Genomic DNA, 23,078 nt, shown 5'->3' with positions numbered 1-23,078 from the left:
TTCTGTCAACCTAGGGGCCCGAAACCCCATTCTTATCTCATCTCTCCAGGACTAACAGTCAACTTGACACAACTAAGAAGCATCATAGACCTTTTAAAGAGTCAAAAGGCCACACATGACTGTGCTGCACGCACCAGCATACCATAAAATGTGTTATGAGGCAAGGTGCTGTAATACCTACAATACCCCATCCTTACACGTCCGTAGTACCCCACAGGAGATCAGGGGCCACCGCAACACGGCGGCTTCACGGCGACGAAAAATAGTTCAATCAATCAATCGTTTACCGTGCCACTGTAACCACCTATTGGCTCTCCTGATGCTCAAGATCAGTGCACTCTTATTAGGCTTGTGCTTCTCATATCCATGACGTTGTTGGTGCTGTGCGCCTTCTACTCACACTATCAAGGAGTTTCGGCTGCTCTAACATTCCAAGGGGGCCAGGAAACAGCCCTAACACGGTAAGCTCCCCGTTTTTGGTGATGGAGAGGTTGACTATGTTGATTTTGCTAGCTTCTGATTATAATTGACTCTCTCAGAATCGGTCACTCCAATTCTAAGGCTCATCACATCCATGTTGTGCGTGTGACTGAGGCTGAATTTTAGATTATTGGAGCTGAGATAATTGAATAGTTGGATCAGAGTGTGAAAGAGTTGGTCAAATTCACTTTTCCATATGGTCAAAGACCATGTTTATATAGCTATCTGATCCCAATCTAATCTGAAACGGTTTTAGATTGGATTAGTAATCTGGTCGTGTGTTCCGTTGGCTTGGTCTCGTGATCAGCATCGTTCACAGACAACCTTACTGCGACATGGGTCCAATAAACCTAGCATTTAGAAAGTATTAGCATAGACAATTCTTCGTTTTTTTAAACAAAAAGATAATGATCACTGTTTATGGTGGTATTATGTCGTGGTCAATTGCACCATACCTCTGCTCGGTTGATTCCTACTAGGTTTTCGTATACACTCATGTGAGTAATCAAGGTTATTGATTTTCTATCCCTCAGACACCCGCCATGTGCCTCGTAGAAGCTCACACTTGCCTAACCTAGGTGGCGCCTCAGCTAGGTCCCGCTTAGTTTTTACCCTTCTGAGTCCATTGCGAGAATAGACGAGCCGGACTATACTTGTAATGCCCAGCTCTTAGTTAATGGCAAGCTGCAGGCATTCTGTAAGCTGCAGAACAATCAACTTCGATGACACAGTCTGAGAAGCTAGCAATGATAGAGATGTTTTGATGTAACTTATAACGTACCCCACAGGCAAGCCGCTTAACAGGCGAGCCGCTCACTTTTGCCAAGCCCCCACCAAACTCCACCCTATTATGGCCCAAAACAACCCAGTTTGGTGCTGCAAAGTGCAGTATGGCCTGTAATACTATTTAGAAACTACTTCTACCTCTTTCTGACACGTTTGCGCGTTGTGTCCTGTCTAATTGCACTGTCTACAGCGTCTTTAGGAGGGCTTACCTCCTTTAGCGCGCACCTGCTTCTTTGCCTTCTTCCCATCACTACGCGCCCCAAACTCCTTTAGAGTTGTTAATCGCAGGCTATCCTTAACTGTTAGGGTCCCTTCTGCCTAAACTTGCTTTCTTTTGTGTAATTTTTGTTATATAGCTGCCTTATTAGCAGCTTAAAGCTAAGTAATCTCCTATTGCGCTAACACTAGCTTATGCGCAATTATTGCGGCCCCTTTTGCTACCTTCTTAAACGCCTTAACTATAGAGGTAGGCGAACTATCTATATACCTCTGAATCCTTGTCTTTACAAGCGTTAATTGCAACCTAAGTTTAAGGGTGTTGCTTAGGGTTTGCGACTGCCAGAGCTTGTTGTTAACAGGTAGTGGTGGTGATAGAGTGCGCAACTTTATATCAAGGGCCATTATAACCTGGTCTGGGTCAAATAGGACCAATCCAGCACCTCAGAACCCTCCCTAGATGTTCTTAGAAGTAATTGCAGCATTGTAGGCGCGTATAAAGCATGGCAGGAACTCTGTCTTTATAATATAGTTAATCTAGTTGCGTATAAGTATTTTAGCTTAGCGCCTATACGCCTTCTTTAAAGCAGCAAAACAACCTACATTAAGGGGCTGTGTAAGGTGTAATGAGTGAGGAGGCAAACAGAGAGCAATAATCTTGTTATCCTTACAGTATTGCTGGAATTTAAGAGAGTTGTGGCTCTTATAACTATTAATAATAAGCAAATAGTAGGTGCTAATAGTACGCTCCTTTATATGCCTGTTAAAGTGCTTTAACCAGTTAAGACCAAGCTTGTTAGTAGTCCAGCCGTTATTAGAGACTCTAATAACCCAGTTATAAGGCAGATCCTCTTCTTTGTACCAGGCAGAGAGGTAGTAGTAGGCTTTAAAGATAAGGAAGGCCAGAATAGCCTATCCTTTGGCATTGATGCTCACTATAGCCGTAGCCCACTCTTAGTTGCCTGGCTGGATAGCCTTTAGCCAACCCTGTCGTTCTAAAGCTGTAATAACTGCTCCTAGGGAGATCTGGCCTATTATGAAGCCTGTCTTGTCGAAGTTGTACGTGTCTTCATCCTAGATGCCATACTTAGCTTTAATGTTAGCTACCAGGCCAAACTAGCCCTGTAGAACCTTAGAATCCTTACAGAGGGCTCTCTTGTAGTTATACTTGCAATTAAACTTAACTTTAAGCTCTAGGTGTTGCTTAATAAACGTACTAGGCCAGTTTACGCTAATAGGGCCTAGATTGCGCTTAGCGCGCAAAGAATTAGCTATAGTAGCTACATCTAAGAGCTAAGAGGAAAATCCTTACATATCTAGCTTAAGAACATGCTTAATAATTACCTCCTTCTTATTGTTGTCTAGCTTCTGTAAGTTAGCTATAGAATCTGCGCGTAAAGGTTGTCCTGTGTGTCGGTTGCTTAGTGTCTTTTAAGGGACCCTGTAGATAGCTGCAGCGCGTTGCTAAGAGAGATTCGCGTCTTGTTTAAGAGCCTGGAGCGCAAGCTGTATCTAAGCTTCCTTTAACGCGTCTAAATGGTGTTGTTAAGAAGACATTGGTGTAGGAGGAGAAGTTTGGTGGGGGCTTAGCAAAAGTGAGCGGCTCGCCCGTTAAGCGGCTCGCCTGTAGGGTACGTTACTTGTCTTATACGGATTACAACACTTACAACAGAAAGTCTCGCTTAGGTAGGCAGAAGTGTTTACTTAACTGACCAATGGAGGGGATTAGGTGCTTTTCTGTGTCGTACTTACTAGATCTCGGTAGCTAACCGGGTTGGGTATGGCGGGTCGCTCACCCCTGACTGGCTCCGGTGGGACTTCAGACAAGACAAAAAATAAGGTTTACAGCAGAGAGGTTTAGGTTAATTAAAGTATAGTAAATCTGGTATATTAGTAATTATCTTTTTATCTTAGATTTATTAGTAAACACATACATAATATAGACGCTAATTAACACCTTATAGTGTTTAGTTTTATAACCTAGTATCTCTAAACTACCTCTAACAACGCGATTGCCGCCGCCTCTACTGCTGTTGCTGTTGTTACCTAGCTAGATAAGAGTAAAGGTCTAAAGTGGCTATAGAGACTATCCTGCTAGTTTACTATCTTTAAAGTAATACTAAAAATGTAGTTATCTAAGGCTAACAGTAGGATTAACAACAAGCTATTTTGCTTTTTTACTTAGTTTACGAAGGCAGAGATAAAGGAGCTAGCTGTAAGTCTTAACCTGCTACTTAAATATAGTAGTAATAAGAGATCTAGGTATCTGTTAGCATTAGTCTCTTTGCTAGAGGAGGCCTTGCTAGTGTTTTGCTGGCGTGCTGCTTACCTGTTAGCCTTTGGCTATGTTATCTACGTATTTAGTAGGAGTTGTTTATAGCTTAGGGCTGTCTAGAACAGCGTTTTGCAGTATATCTAGAGTATATAGAGTAGTTAGATTAAGTTAGATTTAAGTATAATAAAATAACTAACAATAGAGGTATGCTGTAAAGCTATTAGTAGCTTACTTGTAACTGCTAACAACCTTATATTTAGCTTTGTTAATAGTATAGAGATTGTAGTTTATAGACCTATATTTACAGATTAGCAACTATACTACTCTAGTTACAAAAAGTAACACTTACTTGTCTATATAGTAGTTGTCTTACCTAACAGATTATTTAGTAGTTACTTTACTAGCGTTCTATTATCTAGTAGAGACGTAACTGCGTGTATTATACTTAACTTTAGCAGCTAACTTAGTGCGTTAATAAGCTAGCTGCTACAAAACTAGTACTAATACGTGTATGGCAACGCAGCTTTTAGAAGCTAGGATTATGTACTAGGACTGTACAAGGACGTTAACAGAGAGTACTTAACACCTACATAGAAGAAGATTAATTAGTAGTTGTTAACTAAGCAGATAGTAGTTAAGTAGGGCTTTAGTAGGGTAAAACAAAACTTTAAAATACTCCAACTACGCACCTTATAAATTACTAGGTTGTTACTAATTAGGATCTATAACGTACTCCACGGGTGAGCGGATCAAACGGGTGAGCGGATCACTCTGCCAAGACCACACCAAACCTCCACCTTACCACGCAATGCCTCAACAACAACATTAATCTACGCCCTTAAGAGAAGCTGCGATACAGCTTGCGCTCTAGGCAATTAAATAAGACGCAATGCTTACCCTGTAACGCGCTGCAGCTATATATAACGCGCCTTATAGCACACTACACGCTTAATACACAGAACGACCTGCATAAGCTGATTGTACGCTAGTTTAACAGATTATAGACCAGACTAAGGAGGACGTGATTGCTAAGTACATCCTTAAGCTAGATGCATAAGGATTTGCCCCTTAGCTGGCTGCTGTAGCTGATATAGCTAATTCTTTGCGTGCTAAGTGCAATATAGGCCATGTTAGCATAAACTGGCCTAACACGTTTGTTAAGCGCCGCCCTAACCTTAAAGTAAGGTTTAATTGCAAGTACAACTACAAGAGAGCCCTCTGTAAGGATCTAGAGATTATTAGGGGCTGGTTTAGGCTTGTAGCGAATGTTAAAGCTAAGTATGGCATCTAGGACAATAACACGTACAACTTTAATAAGACAGGCTTTATAATAGGCCAGATATTAACAGGAGCAGTTGTTACAGGCTTAGAGCGTTAAGGACGGCTAAAGGCAGTGCAGCAGGGCAATTAAGAGTAGACAACGGTTATATAGGGCATTAATGGCACAGGGTAGGCTATTCCACCCTTTATTATCTTTAAAGGCCGCAACTACCTCTCTGCCTGGTACAAAGAGGACAATCTGCCCTATAACTGGGTTATTGGAGTCTCTAAGAACAGATAGACTACTAACAAGCTTGGTCTAGACTAGTTAAAGCACTTTAATGCCTATACAAAGACGCGCACCTAAGAAGTGCACTAGCTGCTCCTTATTAACAGCCACGAGAGCTATAACTCCCTTAACTTCTAACAATACTATAAGGAAGCAAAGATTGTTACACTATGTATACCTCTACACTTATCTTACCTCTTACAACCACTAGATATAGGTTGTTTTGTCCCTCTAAAGAAGGTATATAGGCGCTAAGCTAAGAATCTTATACATAACTACATTACTTATATTACTAAAACTAAGTTCCTACTATACTTTATAGACGCCTATAAGGAGACATTTACTTCTAGCAATATCTAAGGAGGCTTCTAAGGCGCTGGAATAGTCCCCCTTAACCTAGAACGGGTTATAATAGGTCTTGATGTCCGCCTACGTACCCTACCGCTACCTACTGTAGAAGATAAGCCCTAGCAGTCCCAAACCCTAAGCACTACCCTGCAATTAGGGTTGCAATTAACGCTGGTTTGAGAGAGGATTTAAAGGCATGCAAGCAGCTTACTAACTTTAATAGTTAAGGCCTTTAAAAAGCTTGCTAAAGGTGCAGCTATAGTAGCGCATAAGCTAGTGTTAGCTTAAAGGGAGATTACTAGGCTTCGAGCAGCAAATAAGGCTGCTACGCGACGTAAATCGCATAAAAGAAAGCAATTACAGCAGGAGGGAGTCCTAACAGCTAAGGAAGGCCTTTAATTAACTACTCTAACTAAGTTTAGGGCGCGTGGTGATAGTAAGAAGGCAAAGAAGCAAGTGCGTGCTAAAGGAGGGGAAGTAACCTAAAGATGCTGTACAAAGTGCTATAACGTTAGACATAACTTGCATACATGTAAGAAGGCTGTAGAAGATGTTTCTAAATAATATTATGTACTGCACTACTGTATACAAGGCCAAAGTAGGCTAATGCGAGCTATAATAGGGTAGAAATTTGGTGTGGTCTTGGCAGAGTGATCCGCTCACCTGTTTAATCCGCTCACCTGTGGAGTACGTTAGTTTATTAGAGTAAGATTATGCTAACGTTGTTTTTGCAGTCTACTTAGCAGTTTACTGCAGCGTCTCTCTCTTCTTCTACTTTCCCTTATTTGCCTTGTGCTCTGCTATACACTACGCTAACCTCTCTCTTACAGTATTAATATGCTCCTAGTAGCTACTACGCCTAATGTTGCTTTTAGACGTGTTATCTACTACTATCTCTATATCCTAATTGCGTAGTTAAGAGTCTATAAACTTTGTTATAGCGTTAATTAATACCTCTTAGTATCTCTTAATAAACTAGTATTGTATAAATATGTAGAAGTTAACGTTCTTTTATAGATGTAGATAGTAATAACATAAGGTTACTACTAGCTCTATAATTATATGCTTTTCCTGTATACTTATACACTTTAGACGCCTCTACCTTCTTATATCTTTATTACTGCTGTTATTAGGTCCTATACTACCTCTTCTTAGAGCTCTATCTAACGCAGTTAAGTTAAGACTCTAATTAGCTTTAAGCGTCTAGGCGACAAACCTGCGTGTAGGAGTTAGAAGGTAGGATAGATTAGTGCTAATGTTAAGGGGTAGACCTTGTAGTAGACGTAGTAGTGTTACTGGCAGTTGTAACAACAACGCAACAGACACTAATAAGAGGTAGGGTAAGATAGTAACTTCTGTTACAGAGGCCTTAACTTTAGAAGCCTGCTGCGCTACCTACGTAGCAGTACTAGGGCTTATTATTTAGGTATAGGGTTGTAAACTGGATAGGTCCTCTGTCTTTTAGATCTAGTAATAAAATACACTATAGCAAAAAATCTAGTTTACTCTATAACTTTACAACTAGTTAGTTATAAACTAGTAGTTAACTGCTAAGAAAAGGTTTAAGTTTTTATCTAAACTAACGCTGAACAGTATATCTAGCAGGTACTATTATTAGTGTTACGCCGCGCGTCTTAGTAAGCCACAGAAACAGTGATCTGTTACAGAAAAGTAAACTACCTAATCCCCTCCAATGGCTTTTTGCAAAATTGATAGCACTTGTTCTAGCTTACTTTGGTATTATGAAGGTGAAAGTATAAACCATAGGCCTTTGTCTAGTCAAAATCTGTCAAAGAATGTTGTCTTGCTCGAGAAACAGCGCAATTTGAAACGCCAAGATGTTTCAAGCCTTGCCAAGATGCATGTGCTGTTCTGTGCCTGTCCTCCGAGATTTCTCTACCGGGTTATCGCCTGTGCCGATGCTAAACCCTGCGCGACTATGCCAATGGGGAAGGTGGATCCCCATGTCGTAGATATCACATCTTTTTTCACCTAAACTAATCTATTCCTCCATATTGTCTCGCACACGCGATCATCTTAAATATTCTAGAGCACTCCAAAATCACGAGTTTTAGGTCCAAGTTATGACCCCATCGATAGAGGAACAGGCACGCTTGCGCCCAGTAAGGTAGGTCTTTGGTCGGCCCCTGCTTTTGCGTTCAGGAATAGAAGTTCTGCGCAGGCGGCAGTCCGTCCCGCTCCACTTCAGTATTGCGGTGTTGAGATTCCGGCGCGGCTTGCACCACTTCCTCACGCTTTTAGGACTTTTGCATCGGCCCCCTTCCATCATTTAGTGGGCCACGCACACCGGGGTGCTACGCATGCCCAGACACTTAAACACATTAACGGGTCATTAGCTAAACGAATGACCGTTTTACTCCCCATTTCATGGCTTTGGCTAGTGTATACTGGTATGGATTGCAGCTTTGTGGCTACGGATGAGGCAAGTGATATGGGAAAGTGCGCCTATGGCGTTACAACAATTTCCGAAGAACCCAATATGTCAATATGCTACATCGGGGGCTCTGCCAAAGAGGAAGTTCTTAATGGATGACCTGCAAATGCTCAGTGCTTGACTCGCGATAAGACTTTGCCAAGAGACTCTTCGACCGGCACCATCAATGCCAAGCTCTGTAATAGGAAGTTCGCGATGCCCGCCATGTGCTCGAAGGTGTGTGCAGGTTACTTATAAAACCGCGTCCGTAGACGTCGACCTTTTTTCCACCATCCAAAGCTAGAGATCGCCTTCCCGCATCCTCAGGTGCCCAACATGTACGCTTCTCTGGTGGTTGGTCTTTTTCTGTCTACCGTTGTTGGTGCTCATCCAACGGCACATGACAACAGCTTAGTTGCACGTGCCATCGACCTCAACGCCTTCCGGTTGAAGCCCACGTCCAAGTACGTGAACGCCTCGGTCGCCGAATCTCCCAGCGTCCGTCTCCGAAGGCGAGAAGACTATGTTGAAACAGCTACCGAGCTGGTGAAGTCCATTGCAAATGGGGCCACCTTCCGAGTTGTTGGGGATCACTATGTTGGTGCGAATGGGATTGCCCATGTCAACTTCAAGCAGACCGCCCACGACCTTGACATTGACAATGCCGACTTCAATGTTAATGTATGTATGAAAATTCCCTTCCCCAATGACGATTTTTAACGGCCCATAGGTTGGCAAAGATGGATCTATCTTCTCATACGGAAACTCGTTCTTCACTGGAAAGATTCCTGATAGCCCACTCACCAAACGTGAATTTTCTGACCCAGTAGACGCACTGAAGGCGGCTACAAACATACTCCAGCTTCCTGTCAAGGCAGATCAAGCTTCCGCTGAGACTGCAGAAGGCAAAGAGACTTTCACCCTCAAGGGCACCTCGGGCGCAGTTAAAGACCCCGAGGCCAAGCTTATGTACCTTGTCAAAGCCGATGGATCTTTAGCCCTCACCTGGCGGGTCGAGACCGATATCATGAGCAATTGGCTGCTGACCTACGTTGACGCTGCTTCAAATACCGAGGTTCATGGCGTTATCGACTACTCTGCAGATGCTGTCTACCAGGTCTAGTAAGCTTTTTCCGACCCCAAATAGCTTCTCTTGCTGACCATGTACAGTCCTTGGGGACTTAACGACCCAACAGAAGGATCTCGCGTTTTGATCAGCGATCCATGGGACACTAAAGCTTCTGAGTTCACCTGGCAAGGCACTGGGACCACCACGTACAAGGTTACCCGTGGAAATAACGCAATTGCTCAGAACAACCCCAGTGGAGGAAACAACTACCTCAACAACCTTCGCCCATCAAGCCCCACATCCAACTTCAGCTACCCTTACACTTCCTCGATGACCCCACCTTCGACCTACGTCAACGCATCTATTACGCAACTGTTCTACACAGTCAACACCTACCACGACCTGCTGTATACTCTTGGTTTCACTGAGCAAGCTGGAAACTTTGAGGTTAACAACAACGGCCAAGGAGGAGCTGGTAACGATTTTGCGATCTTGAATGCCCAGGATGGCTCTGGTACGAACAACGCCAACTTTGCGACCCCTCCGGATGGCCAGCCCGGCCGCATGAGAATGTATCTCTGGACGAGCTCTACACCACAGCGTGATTGCACCTTTGAGGCTGGTGTCGTCATTCACGAGTATACACACGGGCTTTCCACTCGCCTCACTGGCGGCCCTGCCAACTCTAACTGTCTCAACGCCCTCGAAGCTGGCGGTATGGGAGAGGGCTGGGGAGATTTCATGGCCACCGCGATCCGTTTGAAGCCTGCCGATACCCGCGCCAAGAACTATCCCATGGGCGCGTGGGTTTACAACGACCCTGTTGGAATCCGCTCGTACCTCTACTCCACCTCTTTGACGACGAATCCTCTCACGTACACTTCGTTGAACGAGCTAAATGAAGTGCATGCCATCGGTGAAGCCTGGGCCAACGTGCTCTACGAGGTAATGTGGAACTTGATCGACAAGCACGGCAAGAACGACGCAGCCAAGCCCACCTTCGATGCTGACGGTGTGCCCACCGACGGCAAATACCTGACCATGAAACTTGTCATCGATGCCATGGCTCTGTAAGTCTATTCGGCGTTCCATTCATCATAGCAACTCCTAACACCCGAACTCCAGGCAACCATGCAACCCTACCTTTGTCCAAGCACGTGACGCCATCCTGGACGCTGATACCGCGCTTACCGGTGGTGCCAACAAGTGTGACATCTGGAAGGCTTTTGCAAAGAGAGGCCTTGGAACAGGCGCCAAGTACAGTTCGGCCGCCCGAACGGGTAGCACGGCGTTGCCCAGTGGTTGTTAGAGGCAGCCTGATGCAACGTGACATTGAGTAAATATGCGACTCCACAATCTAGGAGTGGAAGGAAGTATGACCAGGAGTTTTCGCGAGATGAGCAGTCTGGGATCTGCAACACGCAAATGTGTGCGGTGGGACAAGCTTCCGTTATTCTTTTAAGCACTCCGAAAGGCGGACGCATACTGTCCGAGGGAGTCAGCTGGTCCACTCTAGATTCCACAGAGTATCTAGATGTACCTATAATATTCTACAAGACGTTTGTGAAGAACAGTTTAGCATTTTGCTTTCCCAGACTACACAAAACCTCTTCCGATATCAAATCATTTGACCCTTCAGCTCGCGCGAGTGTAAGTAAGAGAGACGACCGATAGGACATCCTTGGCGAGAGACGGCGTAAACCAACTCCAGCCAAGAATCCAGACTCGATGGAGAAGATGTTTCCAAAGCCGTACCAGCATGAACTCTCATGCATTTCCCGCGCAGCTTCGTCTCTTCGGGTTTTCCCCCCAAACCCCTGCTCGCCCGTTAGCACCCAATAGAAACGCACGACGTACATTGCGGGATCTCAACAGTGAAGATCTGGCTCGCATCGCAATTCCTTGTTCTTTCGTGCACCGAAAGCCCGGTTTCAATCGTCCAGCCAAACACTTCCTGAGCGTGCGAGGCAATCTGCATTTCCCCCCTGGAAAACATCGAGGTGATGTTGATAATAGCTGCCTCCTTTACACCGGCCACATCGAGTCGCACTTCTCTCCTCCTGTGACTGGCGTTGGCACGACTACGAAGCCAAGCTCAACAGCCTTGCTTCGCGACCTGGATGGCAGTCCGAAAGAGTCTGCCAAAGTCGGTATCGAGTTTGCAATATGGTGTTGTTGGAATAAATGATGGAGCTGTGGATAGACTCGGACACATGTTAGATTCTCAGGACGCCTTAACCCCCAAATGTCGTCAAGCTGTAAGACAAACGCGGCTCTACAAATGGTGCAGACCGCTTTGTCGCGAAAGGAACTCCGGGCGTGGTATCTAGGGGTTCTGGTGACGTTGGATGACATGGAAGATCCGGTATGGTCATAAGTATCGTTTTCTGCAGCTACAAAGCAATGATGTACAAGCTGATGCAGTTCCCGTACAAAAAGGCCGCTCTCTAAACTTCGCCTCATCGAAAGTACTTCACGGGATTGGAAGTAGCGGCCTATGATTCTCCATTCGCGGCGGGGTCCTTCCTCGGGTACACTTTGCTGCTCAAATCCAGAATGGGTAGCGGGCAGGGAATACCGACGGCCTCGCACGCTGTAAGGATGGCAAGGTACCAGTTGCAGACAAGACCAATGAAGCCAAATCCTCCTGCGAAACGCAGCAGCCTGGTGACGTGCTCAAAATCTGCTTCAGTAGTGGCATGTCCAAGTCGGAAATCGGCAGCGGCGGTGAAAGAGAACAGCATGAGGAGACCGAAGAAGGTAAGGGTGAAGAAGACGTTGACACGGAACGTGCCAATGAAGAATACGGAGCTTGCAATAGCCCTGCACAGTTATCAGCTCTTGAATGCATATCCTATTGGGCAAGAACACCTACATCGCGACGTTGTGGAAGCCTTGAGAAGAATTGTACGCAGGGCCACTGGCGCCTCCCAGCTTAGCAAAAGCGGTCGCATTTTGATGGATAGCATCTTGCGCATATGCAAGGCTGCCATAGTGGCTGCCGTAAATGATGGAGACCGCCATGGGAAATGCTGGAGGAGAGTCAGTATCACGGCACAACTGACTAAAAGTCCATGTCAGACGTACTGTTTCCGAGGATGAATTCAGCAATACCAGCGATGTTCATGGCAATGCAGCCGAAGAAGTAATAGTCGCCACTCAACCCATTCAGACTTTGTGGCGCGACAGCATCTTGGAAGCCGCAGAGGATCAGAATCGTGGATGTATATGGAATCAAAAAGCCGATGAGTCCGAGCAACGTTGGGTTAGCTAGACAAGAGATTAGTATTGGTACTCGGTTACGGAGACGGTTGTGAAGTGCGTACCGAAACGTTTTGCAAGGTCTCCACGACGGGGCGCAGACGGCTGGAAGAACAGCCGCTCATACTGCTCCGAACTCAGTTGCACCGTGACCTGTCGGCTAAGCTCAGCACTGTTGCCAACAAGATTGAAGCTGTTGTTATCGCTGAAATCGTGCTCGATCTTTTGAGTCTCTGACATGTTTGCGGTGTGTTGCAAGCCAGAAATATCGGAGAAAAACCAGGTACTGTAGATGAAGGAGGAATGATCCGGCGAGTGGGAGACGATCAAAGACCCGTATCTATGCAGACGGGACTTCGAGTCTTTATTGCTACAGCAATGCGGAAACGGGGCATGCCATGTCGAGTGACAGATGGCACTCTAAGATCGTACCGTCGTCATAATCCGCGCCAACCAGAGGCCAAAGGGTCGAGCCCCTTGAGAATTTCCCCAGTTCCCAAGCCCTCCGCAAAACCACTCGATGATCGTCTCAACGCTGTGTGAAGGGAGCGGAGCAGCCGGGCCGGTGACGGAATCCTGCGTCACATCAACGGGTGGAGCCAACGGTTAGAGCGGCAGATCAACAAGCTTCGTCAAGCATTATCGGCGCATTTTCCGCGGCTCGGCGGATGGAAGAAAAAAAGACGGTGACGTTTCGGACCAAATACCGTATCAAATCCCGCTTCGTGTATGGTACACTACAGCCGGGGCTTAGTTATATCCGGGCGGGCAATCAACCACAGCGCAAAATGACGAGACCGAACGTGCCTTTGCTGTTACACATGGCACATCCTGCCGCGCTGCCATAGCAAAACCACCAATGTCAGTCTGCGCGTTTGCTATTGAATAGTAGTGCAGAACAGGAAGGATGACGTCTGGATTGGGTCTCCTTCTCCGTTGATATCGGCATCGGGGTTAGATCTCGCCGATGGGAGCTAACCGCGAGTGGATTAACGGAGCGGCTAGTCTGCACAGAAAGGAGACAAATCTAATAATACCGATCGATGTGAAGAGCTCACAGATCCACGTCACTGTGTACTATTAGCAACCCCACACTTTTACTTTGAGGTTGCGGTATTTTTCGGAAGGGTATCTATCACTGTCAAGCTTGGTAGCTCTGCTGTGAGAATCGAGGTGTACGATATGTACAAAGTGATCTGTCTGACTGGTAAGAATCTCACCAACATGGTTGTTTGAGGGGGTTTATCGTTGTGGTATCCCTTGATTGGTGTTCAACGGCGGAAACCGGCTTCCGGTTTTCCAAGGGCGATTCGGGCTTTCATCATTAGTGCAGGATCAATTAGCACGAAAAGCAGGCCGAGATCCTCAGTGCGTTGCGATCCTCGGAGCGTTGCGATCCTCAGCACACGTAAGACGAGACAAACTTTTCTAGACCAATCCAGACGGCAATTGATAGAATCTAAATGTTCAGGAAGTACGTGGTGCCTAGCAACGTGCACACATGGGAGGCTGCCTCGTCTATACTTGCTTCGAATTGGCGCTACCGGTACAGTCGACCCGGCGGCAGATCCTAGTCGCCGATCATGCAGATCATCGACGCGCTTCTTTCATCTGTCGACAGAGTGGACCTGGGTGATGGGAAGATACCGCGATTCTTTTGTATTGCCTAAGCTTGGAAAGAAGATTTATTCATCCCATCACAAGTCCATATCGACTGTGTGCCGGATAAAGCGAAAACTCAAGTGTGTGACGCGGAGCACATGAGCTCTTGCGCAAGACTTGAAAGAGTGGAGGATTTTGCATGAGCAGGAAGGTCTGCCAGGTAAAGAGGATGTGCGTTTCTGAGGACTCGCCATTTTGCTCACCCGAAGCGCCGACCCGCGTAATCCAACGCAACCTCTCCCCTCATACACCGGCTACTGGACCGCGCTAAACCCGTTGACACCTACCAAGCCCGCCGAATGAAGCTTGAAGGCAATTCCACGCATGTACGCCTCGCAGGGTCTACAAGTCTTCCATCCGTCGCCCTCAGACAGATGTTTCAGACGCAAGGGGCAGTCGTTGTTCTCTGATACCTCGATCGTCTCTGCTGTCGATGGAATGCCATTTGCGTGCTCGACGACCGGGTAGGGTTCTATCAGATCTGACCCTGGGGCTGGTTCTGGTTCCGGAGGAGGAGATTCATCATGCGTCTCGTCATCGAACTTCTTGCTCTTCTTCTTCTTCTTTTTGATTCCGAGACCCCACATGCCCTCAGTTTCCTCTACCGGTGGCGGGCAAGCGCCGTCGTCTGCTGGTGGCTGTTCAGCGACGACCTCAGGTTCCAGCGGGGACGTCGGCGGCGGTGGCTCAGGAGGAGATGGCGCAGGGACTTCAGAGGGAGAGACTTTCTTCTTCTTCTTTTTCTTTGAGCGGACTGCTGCACCTCCCCACTGCTCCCAAAAACGATCGTCTTGTTTCTTCTCAGCTTCGGCCTCGGCAGCGGCGGCAGCAGCAGCTTCAGCGGCTTCAGAAGCGAAGACATCATCAGCCGCTCTCTTGGCAGCTTGTTCCTCCTCGAGTAGCCGCAAGCGTTCCGTCTCTTGGAGCTCTTGCTCCAGACGCTCAGCCTCCTCGTCAGCAAGCTGTTGTTCTTGCTCTTTCTTGAGCCGCTTGATCTGCTTCTTGATCAGTCCTTGGAAGGGTTCTGCCGGCGGACCGTCCAGAATCGGCTCTGCTGCTGGTGTTGGATGCGAGTCCGGTGATTTGGTCGAGCTGTGCATTTTCTTCTTTTTCTTCTTTACCAGCGGCGCGGAGCTGGCAGCGCTGGTCATGTCTTCCACTACGGACACTGGCGGTATTGGTCCATCGGTAGGTGGCTCTGTTAATGAGTCCGGCGCTGGAGCGAGGAGAGTTTGATCCACTTCCTCAGGCATCTTCGATACCTCAGCCTCAACGTGGGCTGTTTCCACTACAGCATCAGTGGCCTCCTGCACCACGGAGGCCGGAAGGATTTGGGCTGGAGTAGATGTTGTGGCGTTGATCTGAGCATCTCCTGCGATCTTCTGCAGCATAGTCGCCTTCTTTGACGACTTTTTCTTCTTGACGGGCTGAGCTGTGGGCTCCGACGCATTCACCTCTGGAATGGACGATATGCCGACATGGAGTGCTTGAGGATCGCAGGCAACGTCCGAGTTTCCGAAAGCTCTGAACTGTTCCAACGAGTCAGGCAAGCCTCCAGGACCAGATGCAGAATCGCTGGAAGGCATCTGTGAGAGATCAGGCGAAACCAAACCAGAAGCACGGCCAGCATCTTCAGACGACGAATGCTTTCCATCCGCCAACATCTCCCTCTGCAACTCCGCAACCTTCTCACTATACAAACCAACCACACTCCGCGCCAGAACCTTTGTCAAGGTCGGGCTCACAATCGCCTCGAAGAAATCCGGTTCCGAGAAGATGCCAGCATTGTGTTCAAAAGCAGCCCGAACCTTCAGCGACACGAACTCCTGCAGCCAAGAGCTCTCAGCAAGAGACCCGGCAACGTTCTCTTCGGTAATGGCGCGCACAGCCTCGTGAAGATCCATGTCCGCACCGTGCCGCTCCATCTCGGCATGTGCTAGCTGCTGGAGACCTGGCAGTCCGTACTTGGTCGCAGCTTGGAGGGCGCGCACGGCTTTCTGGAATGTGTCGGTTGCGGTGTCGGGTTCGGGGCTTTCTACTGCCTCGCTGCTTTCGTTGCTCAGTGTCTGGTAGGTTCCGGTGTGGAGGAAATGGATCAGCACGTGACCCGTGTCTGCGTCCACATCCTCCAACACCATCTCTGATGTCCAGGGGTTGCGGATGGGGAGGTTTTCTAGTGTTTGTAGTAGCACGTCTGGGACATAGTATGGTTGGCGGTCAACGCCAAAGTGCACGGTGGCCGGGAAGCTCGTGTATGGGCTGATATCATCAGCCGTTGATCGACCAAACCACGGACCGAGAGTGCTCTACCTTCTTTTGGGACGAACCGACGCAGTTTTGGATTTCTTCTTCGCCATGGCGACTCAAGTAGCTGCGAAAACCTCAAAGCACACGCTCCGAAGGTACCAATTAACTGCAGAACTCTCGACCCTTTATAACCAAGACCAACGCAAACCCCCCCTTTCTAATCTTAAGCAGCTGCGACGGACACCCACTCGTACCCGGCCACGTTGAGCGTGAAGGAGCTGTGCATATGCGCCGACACGACACCGTGCATATCAACGCAGCTAGCCGCCAGCACCCCGCACAGGAGCGTGCAGCCTTGTCTTCTGTTGCGATTTTGGGTTGGCCTTTTTTGCGAGGCAGCGGATTGTACGAGGTTGGTCGGGTCAGGTGGGGCGGAGCGAGGTGGTGGTGTTGTTCGGTTGTTGGCGGGTGCGGCGCAGCCAGAGTTGTCAACAAACAAGATTGACCCCTCAATATTGTTCTGTTCGAGACCGCTTTGGGTCAATGAACTGCCTAGATGGGATGGACTCCTGCTACATTGGGTAAGCAGCACTTTTAGAAGTGAAAATTGTTCTGTTTGTTGTTAACTACAGCGCATGTGGATGTTGGGGTGGTAGCTAGAATCCTTGCATTAACCGTTTGCGTTTGATTATAATATAGTAGTTACTCTTATCATAAAACAGTAACAAGCAGAAGGTTCCAAACAGCCAAAGCCACCTACTAAGAAAGACAAATGAACAAGTACCTACCTAATCTCTACACCACGAGTATTCTCCAAGTATTCAAGAACGGAAAAATAGATGGATGGATGATAAATAGCTGTGGAAGCAAAAGACTAGCCTCTTGCATCGCAAATAGGTAGGTATTTATTGCGACAATAGCAGATAGCTAGACAGCACATACCTAGTACAATCTACAAGAGAACAGCTAGTACGGTAGTATCCATAACAACAACAACAACAACAACAACAACAACAACAAAAGAACCAGTACAAAATCATCAGAGCAGTTTGAAGCAGGCTAGGCTTCGAGGCGGACGAGTGTGCGCAAGCGAGGCAGGAAAGAACAAGTCATACATTCGTGTGGCGATGCTAGGGAAGTGAATAGAAACAAGGGCTGGCTAAAGGGTTGGCCATCAGGATATACAACAGGGACTAGTCTACTCGCGTCCACCCACTCTGCGGTCAAAGTCGTCCTCGAAGCGCGAGGCGTCGACGATTTCGACGCCCTTGCCGAGGCCGACCGTGTCTGCGTCCTCCCACCACCTGCTCACGTGGTGCTCGTGGTGCTCCGAGGCTTTGGCCTTGCCTGGTGGGGCCTCGTCGTCGGTGTCGACCAGACGACCCAGGCCGGTGCCATCGCTGCCGACTACGACGACGGTCTGGCCGACCCAGCGCTTGATGTCGTCGACGTTGCGGCCGTGGGCGGTCAGTGCGTCGACGAGGTAGACCAGGTCGGGGCGCAGGTGGCGCAGCATGTGGACGAAGCCCGAGGGGGTGGTGAAGGGCATGACCATGGCGGGGTGCTCGACCAAGGGCAGGGCCTGGGCGTGCAGGGTGTTCCACAGCAGGGTGTCGGAGGAGCGGGCGGAGAGGGCGGGGGTGTAGAGCTCGTGGTCGGGCTGGGGGTCGATCGAGGTCAGCTCCTCGCCGGGGGTGGAGATGGCGGAGTAGGAGGAGCCGAGCGGGGAGGAGCGGTCGCGGGAGTGGCTGCGCGAGTGGCTGCGTGAGTGGGGGTGGGAGCGCAGGGCCGGGGCGTAGATGAGGACGAAGAGCTTGGTCTTGGCGAAATCGGTGTCGGCGAGGTGGGAGAGGAGGGTCTGGGGGCGCGGTTAGCGGGGAGAGGGTGAGCGTGGGTGGGGGACGGGGGCGCGCACGGCGTTCTCGGAGCGGTAGGCGGCGTCGGTGTCGTCGTCGTGGGCGTCCATCAGCGACTCGGCCGAGACGACGAGGACGACCGTCTTTCTTTTGCCGGCAGCAGCAGCAGGAGGAGCAGCGGGAGGAGCAGCGGCAGCAGCAGCAGCGGCACCACCACCACCAGCACCGCCACCACCACCGCGCACCGAGGCAGCAAAGGCGCGGGCCTGCTCGTCGACGGCCGACGCGCTCTGGGCCGAGTGGGCGTCGAGGGAGCGGCGGATGGCGGCCTCCTCGGACCAGCGGTTGTGGTCGCCGTAGTCGTCCTTGTCCTCCTCGCGGATGCTGGCCAGCGCAGCCCCCGCGGCGGCCCAGCCGGCGGCCGTCTTCTTGCTCACCGTGTCAAAGACCTGCTGGGGGCTGGGGGTGCGGCGGATGACGCCCTGGACGCGCGCCATGAGGTCGTCGTGGGGCACGACGCCCTGCGACAGGCCCGAGTGGTCGCGCTCGAGGGGCGCATGGGTGGTGGTGGTGTTGTTGCTGTTCCTGTTGTTGCTGTTCCTGTTGTTGTTGCTGTTGTTGTTGCTGTTGTTCCTGTTGCTGCCGCGCCGTGTCTTGCCGTCGGCCTCGTCGCCGTAGCTGAGGTCGTCGTCCTCGGAGGACTCGTCTTCGTCGTCGCCGCGTTCAGACCAGACCCACGCTGCGAGGCCGGCGGTGGCGACGGTGACGGTGAGGACCAGGGGCACCCAATAGCTGCCAGTCCGTTAGCCGCGCGGTGTCGGGGTCAGATGCATGGAACGGGTACCCAAAGGTGGAGCGCGACCGGGCTGCAGGCGGGCGGCGCTCATAGCGGTCGTAGTTGAAGGACATGGTGCCGACTGCTCATGTCGTCCGCGCGTGTGGGCGGTGCAGGCGGGCGAGTGGGCGGCGCAGGCGGGTGTTGTGTCGGCGGTGCGGGCGGTGCAGGCGGGCGCATCTCCCCTGGTGTGGTTGCGCCGTGTGGCTGGGGAAGCTGCACGACCTGGGCTGGGCCGAGGGAGGGCGGGAGCAGGGGCGCCGTGACTCGCGCGCCCAAATTGTCAACCCTGGACCTGTCAACTTCTGGCGGGGCACGACCGACCACAGACCGCGACTCGAAAACATCGTCAGACCGCGACTCGAAAACATCGTCAGACCGCGACTCGAAAACATCATCAGACCGCGACTCGAAAACATCATCAGACCGCGACTCGAAAACATCATCAGACCGCGACTCGAAAACATCATCAGACCGCGACTCGAAAACATCATCAGACCGCGACTCGACTGCAAAGGCACGCCAAAATGCCCCACGCAACGCTGCCCTCGCCGGGCTTCCAGGCCCTCATCCTCTGCGGGCCCGGCGCGTCCTTTAGCACCTTCACCTCGACCCCCAGCGACATGCCCAAGGCCCTGCTGCCCATCGCCAACCGGCCCATGCTCTGGTACCCGCTGGAATGGTGCTACCGCATGGGCGTGACCGGTACCGACTCCCTCTCTCCCCTCCGCCGTGACGTGCGTGCCTTCGGTGACTGACGTGACCCAAGACATCACCGTCGTCACCCCGCCAGAGTCGCTCGGCGCCATCGAGGCCGCCATGTCGCAGAACCCCCACCTCACCTCCCTCCCCGCCCCGCGCCCAGAGCTGCTCGCCCCCAAGCACCTCACCCACGAGACCGGCACCGGCGACCTCTTCCGCCTGCCCGAGCTCCAGGCCGCCATCAAGGGCGACTTCATCGTCCTGCCCTGCGACCTGGTCTGCGAGCTCGACGGCACCGCCCTGGCCGACGCCTGGATGGTCGAGCAGGCCGGTTTCCCCGGCGCCGTCGCCGGCGAGCAGGACATGGGCCGCAAGACCGCCCTGGCCGCCGGCGGCGAGCGTCTCGGTCGCAGAGGCGGCCTCGGCGTCTGGTACCAGACAAAGGGCGAGGGCAGCATTAAGGGCGAGGAGACCGACTTCATCGCCACCACGCCCCTGCCCACCCCCATCGTGCCCCCGCCCGCCGCCTCCCTCCGCCGCCACATGGCCAACCTCGTCTACTCGGTCCCCACCGATACCCTCAACGACATCACCCAAGAGCAGAAGACCTTGCCCGTCCGCCACTCGCTCATCCGCAAGCACGCCCGCGTGCGCATGCTCACCACCCACCGCGACGCCCACATCTACTTCTTCCCCTACTGGGTCGCCGAGATGATCCGCAACAACGACGGCTTCGAGAACATCAGCGAGGAAGTCTTGGGCTGGTGGGCCAAGGCCGGCTGGCAGGACGGGCTCGGCGACAAGCTGGGCCTGCGCGACATCTTCCAGCGCTCCGACGACGCCAGCTCCGACGGCTCTCAGGTCGTCGACGAGGACATCGACGTCTCCCGATACAGCACCACCTACTCGCCCGCCGCCGCCGCCACAAACGGCGCAGGAGCACCCTCCATCCTCGCCTCGCGCGTCCTGGGCTCCTCCAGCATACCCGACAGCGCAAAGTCCCTCACGCCACGACCAAAGCTCACCGTCCCGCCCATCCTCGCCTACGTCCAGCCCTCCGCACCCACAAATCCACTGATTCGTCGTGTCGACACCGCACACCTCCTCCTCACCGTCTCGCTGCGCCTCGCCAAGCTGCCAGAGGACAGCGCCTCGCCTTTCGCCTTTGCCAACAAGATCGCGCCGTCCACCGCGCACTCGATACCCAAGAAGTGCAGAGTCGAAGCCGAGAACAGCCTGCTCGCCGACAACGTCGACGTGGCCGAGAAGACCAACATCAAGGAGACCGTCATTGGGTCCAACTGCAGGATTGGCGAGGGTGCCCGGCTGCTGAGGTGTCTGCTGATGGACGGTGTGGAAATCGGCGCCAACGTGCAGCTCACAGACTGCATCCTGGGGCGGCGCTGCAAGATCGAGGGCGGAGCCGCAAAAGACAACGACAAGACGGTGCTCAAGGATTGCGAGGTGCAAGACGGCCAGGTGGTCGAGTGGGGCACAGAGAGCAAGAACGAAAAGTTTATGCGGTTCAGCGTCGGCATGGGCGAGGAAGGCGACTTTGGCGACGACGGCGAAATGGACGATGCTGGCGACGCCCTGGAGCTGTAGCCCGGTCGGCGAAGAAGTGTGCACAGAAACCAATGATACCCTTGAAATTCCTCTTGGCCCTTCAGCTACCCACGCTGCGATGCTACTAACCCTCTTTAGGTCTTCTCGTGCGATTCTCCCCAGCACTCACGTCCACGCGACCAGCCTATAAGTGCCTAATCCATCCCCAACAGACTGGCCTATGATTGGATAACAACAACAGCTGTTGCGAACAAAACGTCCGGTTTCGTAAGGCTGCAGGTGGCAGTTGCGCAGAGACTGGGGCAGTCGATCAATTAAGCGTGCAATCATTACGTACTATGGTACACGCGCGTTGGGAATCCGGGTTCTTGCGCGGAAGGAAGGAAGGAAGGAAGGCGCTGATGCAGCCTGACCCCACCTTCCTTCACAATGTATGCACCCACACCATTGTCTCTTCTCAATGTCACCTCCAGCATGCCTTTCTGCAGTCTTGGTCTCTGAGATCGCTCGCCAAGTGGCGCTGGTTGTACTGAGAAGCAATCACACAGTGCAGTACGTTCTCGCGTCGCTGTTGGGCTGCTGTAGTGGTTGCACTAACCTCAGCCAGCCTTGGCTTTAGTCTGCGATCGTACAACGACTCTTCTTACATGCGCGGGTTAGTGTGATCTTTGACCGCGTACCGACTAATTGTATTCAAGAGCGCTGATATTAAGGCAGTTCGTACCCACAGCGCTGCCTACCGCAGCATCCGTTATTCTCAACTCAGCCTTGTTCTCGGATTCAACAACGACCTTCTCCACAACGCATCCAGTCCAGCACGCAAAAAAACGTAGCTGCAAACACTCCCGTTTCGCCCAACTGTCCAGGCAGGCGACACACAGCCTCGTATCAGAATCGAGCGCTGCTTCCAGCCTCGAAAAGCATCCGTCTGGTCCTAATATCACCAGGAGCCCTAGGTACACGTGTGCTGTGGATGCTCAGGTACACTATTGTTAATGAGATCATCCCTGCCTTGTATAAAGCTCTTTTGTGCACTTGAAGTGACTAGACTAGTTTAAATAAGTTATACGTCGTAGATAGTGCGGCTTACAACTAATTACTAGAAAAGCTGTTTTACTGCCTAGACGTCACTAGTGATCTTGACATGCAGTGCAGTATCCTCTAGACACTGCCCTACTGCGCTTTATATATGTTAATGCACTTTATATTAAGACCATCTTATAGAATATATAGAGCTAGCTAGTTTTAATCTTTTTACACGCCTTTTATGCTATTGTTTAGTTTAGAAAGGAGTAGTTAGAGAGCGCCAAACTATTTGCTATTATTAAAGACCTAGCTGTCCATCCTGAGCACGTTCTAGTAGCCTAAGCTACATGAATTATCTTTTAACAAGAATCTTATTATAAGGCTGCTTAACGCTTTACCTGTTTGTCTTTAGTTCTACTAATTCTAGGTGTTATAAGAGGTAGCTGTTACCTAATATGTTACTGTTGTCTGTAGCTATATACAGCTTAGGGGTGTTTTATTTATAATTGCGCTAATTCTCTTAGAAAGGTTTACTATTTAGAATGGCATTCCTCTTGGAAGAACAAGCTCAGTTTTGTACGTCTGGTATGACGACCAAAAACGTGACTTCGCGTTGAGGCAGGAGCCATTTCTGGGTACCCTTCTCGATCGCTGTCGCCACCAAGCCACAGATCGGCGAGATAAAATCGATGCCTTGTTAGGACTGTCTGACATCAGTCAAGCGGTCTCTTCGATCATTCCTGACTACACACAAAACCAGGCTACT

At 50.5% G+C, this 23,078-nt stretch overlaps 6 protein-coding genes across 6 annotated transcripts, besides 21 other annotated features; 3 read left to right on the top strand and 3 right to left on the bottom strand.

Annotated features, from left to right (window-relative positions):
* Positions 1-115: 115 nt before the first annotated feature.
* On the top strand, positions 116-370 carry EKO05_0007119 (uncharacterized protein; the record flags this gene model as incomplete). The annotated part of the gene is made up of 1 exon (XM_059636957.1): positions 116-370. One exon carries the CDS (start codon positions 116-118, stop codon positions 368-370), a length of 255 nt encoding a protein of 84 aa, XP_059492940.1.
* Positions 371-1,236: 866 nt separating this feature from the next.
* Positions 1,237-1,327: a mobile genetic element.
* Positions 1,254-3,121: a mobile genetic element.
* Positions 2,047-2,309: a mobile genetic element.
* Positions 2,047-2,345: a mobile genetic element.
* Positions 2,047-2,381: a mobile genetic element.
* Positions 2,053-2,378: a mobile genetic element.
* A 77-nt stretch (positions 3,122-3,198) lies between the features above and the next one.
* Positions 3,199-4,484: a dispersed repeat.
* Positions 4,450-4,482: a dispersed repeat.
* Positions 4,483-6,351: a mobile genetic element.
* Positions 4,887-5,044: a mobile genetic element.
* Positions 6,347-7,347: a dispersed repeat.
* A 1,077-nt stretch (positions 7,348-8,424) lies between these two features.
* On the top strand, positions 8,425-10,466 carry EKO05_0007118 (low affinity high capacity ammonium permease; the record flags this gene model as incomplete). Its single annotated transcript, XM_038940669.1, has 4 exons — positions 8,425-8,769; positions 8,819-9,210; positions 9,259-10,227; positions 10,283-10,466. 4 exons carry the CDS (start codon positions 8,425-8,427, stop codon positions 10,464-10,466), a joined length of 1,890 nt encoding a protein of 629 aa, XP_038797643.1.
* Positions 10,467-11,652: 1,186 nt separating this feature from the next.
* EKO05_0007117 (uncharacterized protein) lies at positions 11,653-12,658 on the bottom strand (the record flags this gene model as incomplete). Its single annotated transcript, XM_038940704.1, has 4 exons — positions 11,653-11,980; positions 12,033-12,189; positions 12,245-12,427; positions 12,484-12,658. 4 exons carry the CDS (start codon positions 12,656-12,658, stop codon positions 11,653-11,655), a joined length of 843 nt encoding a protein of 280 aa, XP_038797642.1.
* Positions 12,659-14,334: 1,676 nt separating this feature from the next.
* Positions 14,335-16,437, bottom strand: EKO05_0007116 (uncharacterized protein; the record flags this gene model as incomplete). Its single annotated transcript, XM_038940707.1, has 2 exons — positions 14,335-16,339; positions 16,391-16,437. 2 exons carry the CDS (start codon positions 16,435-16,437, stop codon positions 14,335-14,337), a joined length of 2,052 nt encoding a protein of 683 aa, XP_038797641.1.
* Positions 14,623-14,649: a tandem repeat.
* Positions 14,807-14,826: a tandem repeat.
* Positions 14,889-14,952: a tandem repeat.
* An 875-nt stretch (positions 16,438-17,312) lies between the features above and the next one.
* Positions 17,313-17,347: a tandem repeat.
* Positions 17,348-17,525: 178 nt separating this feature from the next.
* Positions 17,526-19,092, bottom strand: EKO05_0007115 (uncharacterized protein; the record flags this gene model as incomplete). Its single annotated transcript, XM_038940697.1, has 3 exons — positions 17,526-18,185; positions 18,243-18,975; positions 19,028-19,092. 3 exons carry the CDS (start codon positions 19,090-19,092, stop codon positions 17,526-17,528), a joined length of 1,458 nt encoding a protein of 485 aa, XP_038797640.1.
* Positions 18,340-18,438: a tandem repeat.
* Positions 18,746-18,772: a tandem repeat.
* Positions 18,773-18,813: a tandem repeat.
* Positions 18,814-18,825: a tandem repeat.
* Positions 18,829-18,906: a tandem repeat.
* A 453-nt stretch (positions 19,093-19,545) lies between the features above and the next one.
* Positions 19,546-21,325, top strand: EKO05_0007114 (Translation initiation factor eIF-2B subunit gamma; the record flags this gene model as incomplete). Its single annotated transcript, XM_038940794.1, has 2 exons — positions 19,546-19,723; positions 19,788-21,325. The coding sequence occupies 2 exons, from the start codon at positions 19,546-19,548 to the stop codon at positions 21,323-21,325; spliced, it is 1,716 nt and encodes a 571-aa protein (XP_038797639.1).
* Positions 21,326-21,660: 335 nt separating this feature from the next.
* Positions 21,661-21,682: a tandem repeat.
* Positions 21,683-23,078: the final 1,396 nt, after the last annotated feature.

Source organism: Ascochyta rabiei, chromosome 11 (assembly GCF_004011695.2).
Source record: "Ascochyta rabiei chromosome 11, complete sequence".
NCBI lineage: Eukaryota > Fungi > Ascomycota > Dothideomycetes > Pleosporales > Didymellaceae > Ascochyta > Ascochyta rabiei.
The sequence above is the reverse complement of the archived record's forward strand: the minus strand, read 5'-3'. Positions and strand labels throughout refer to the sequence as shown.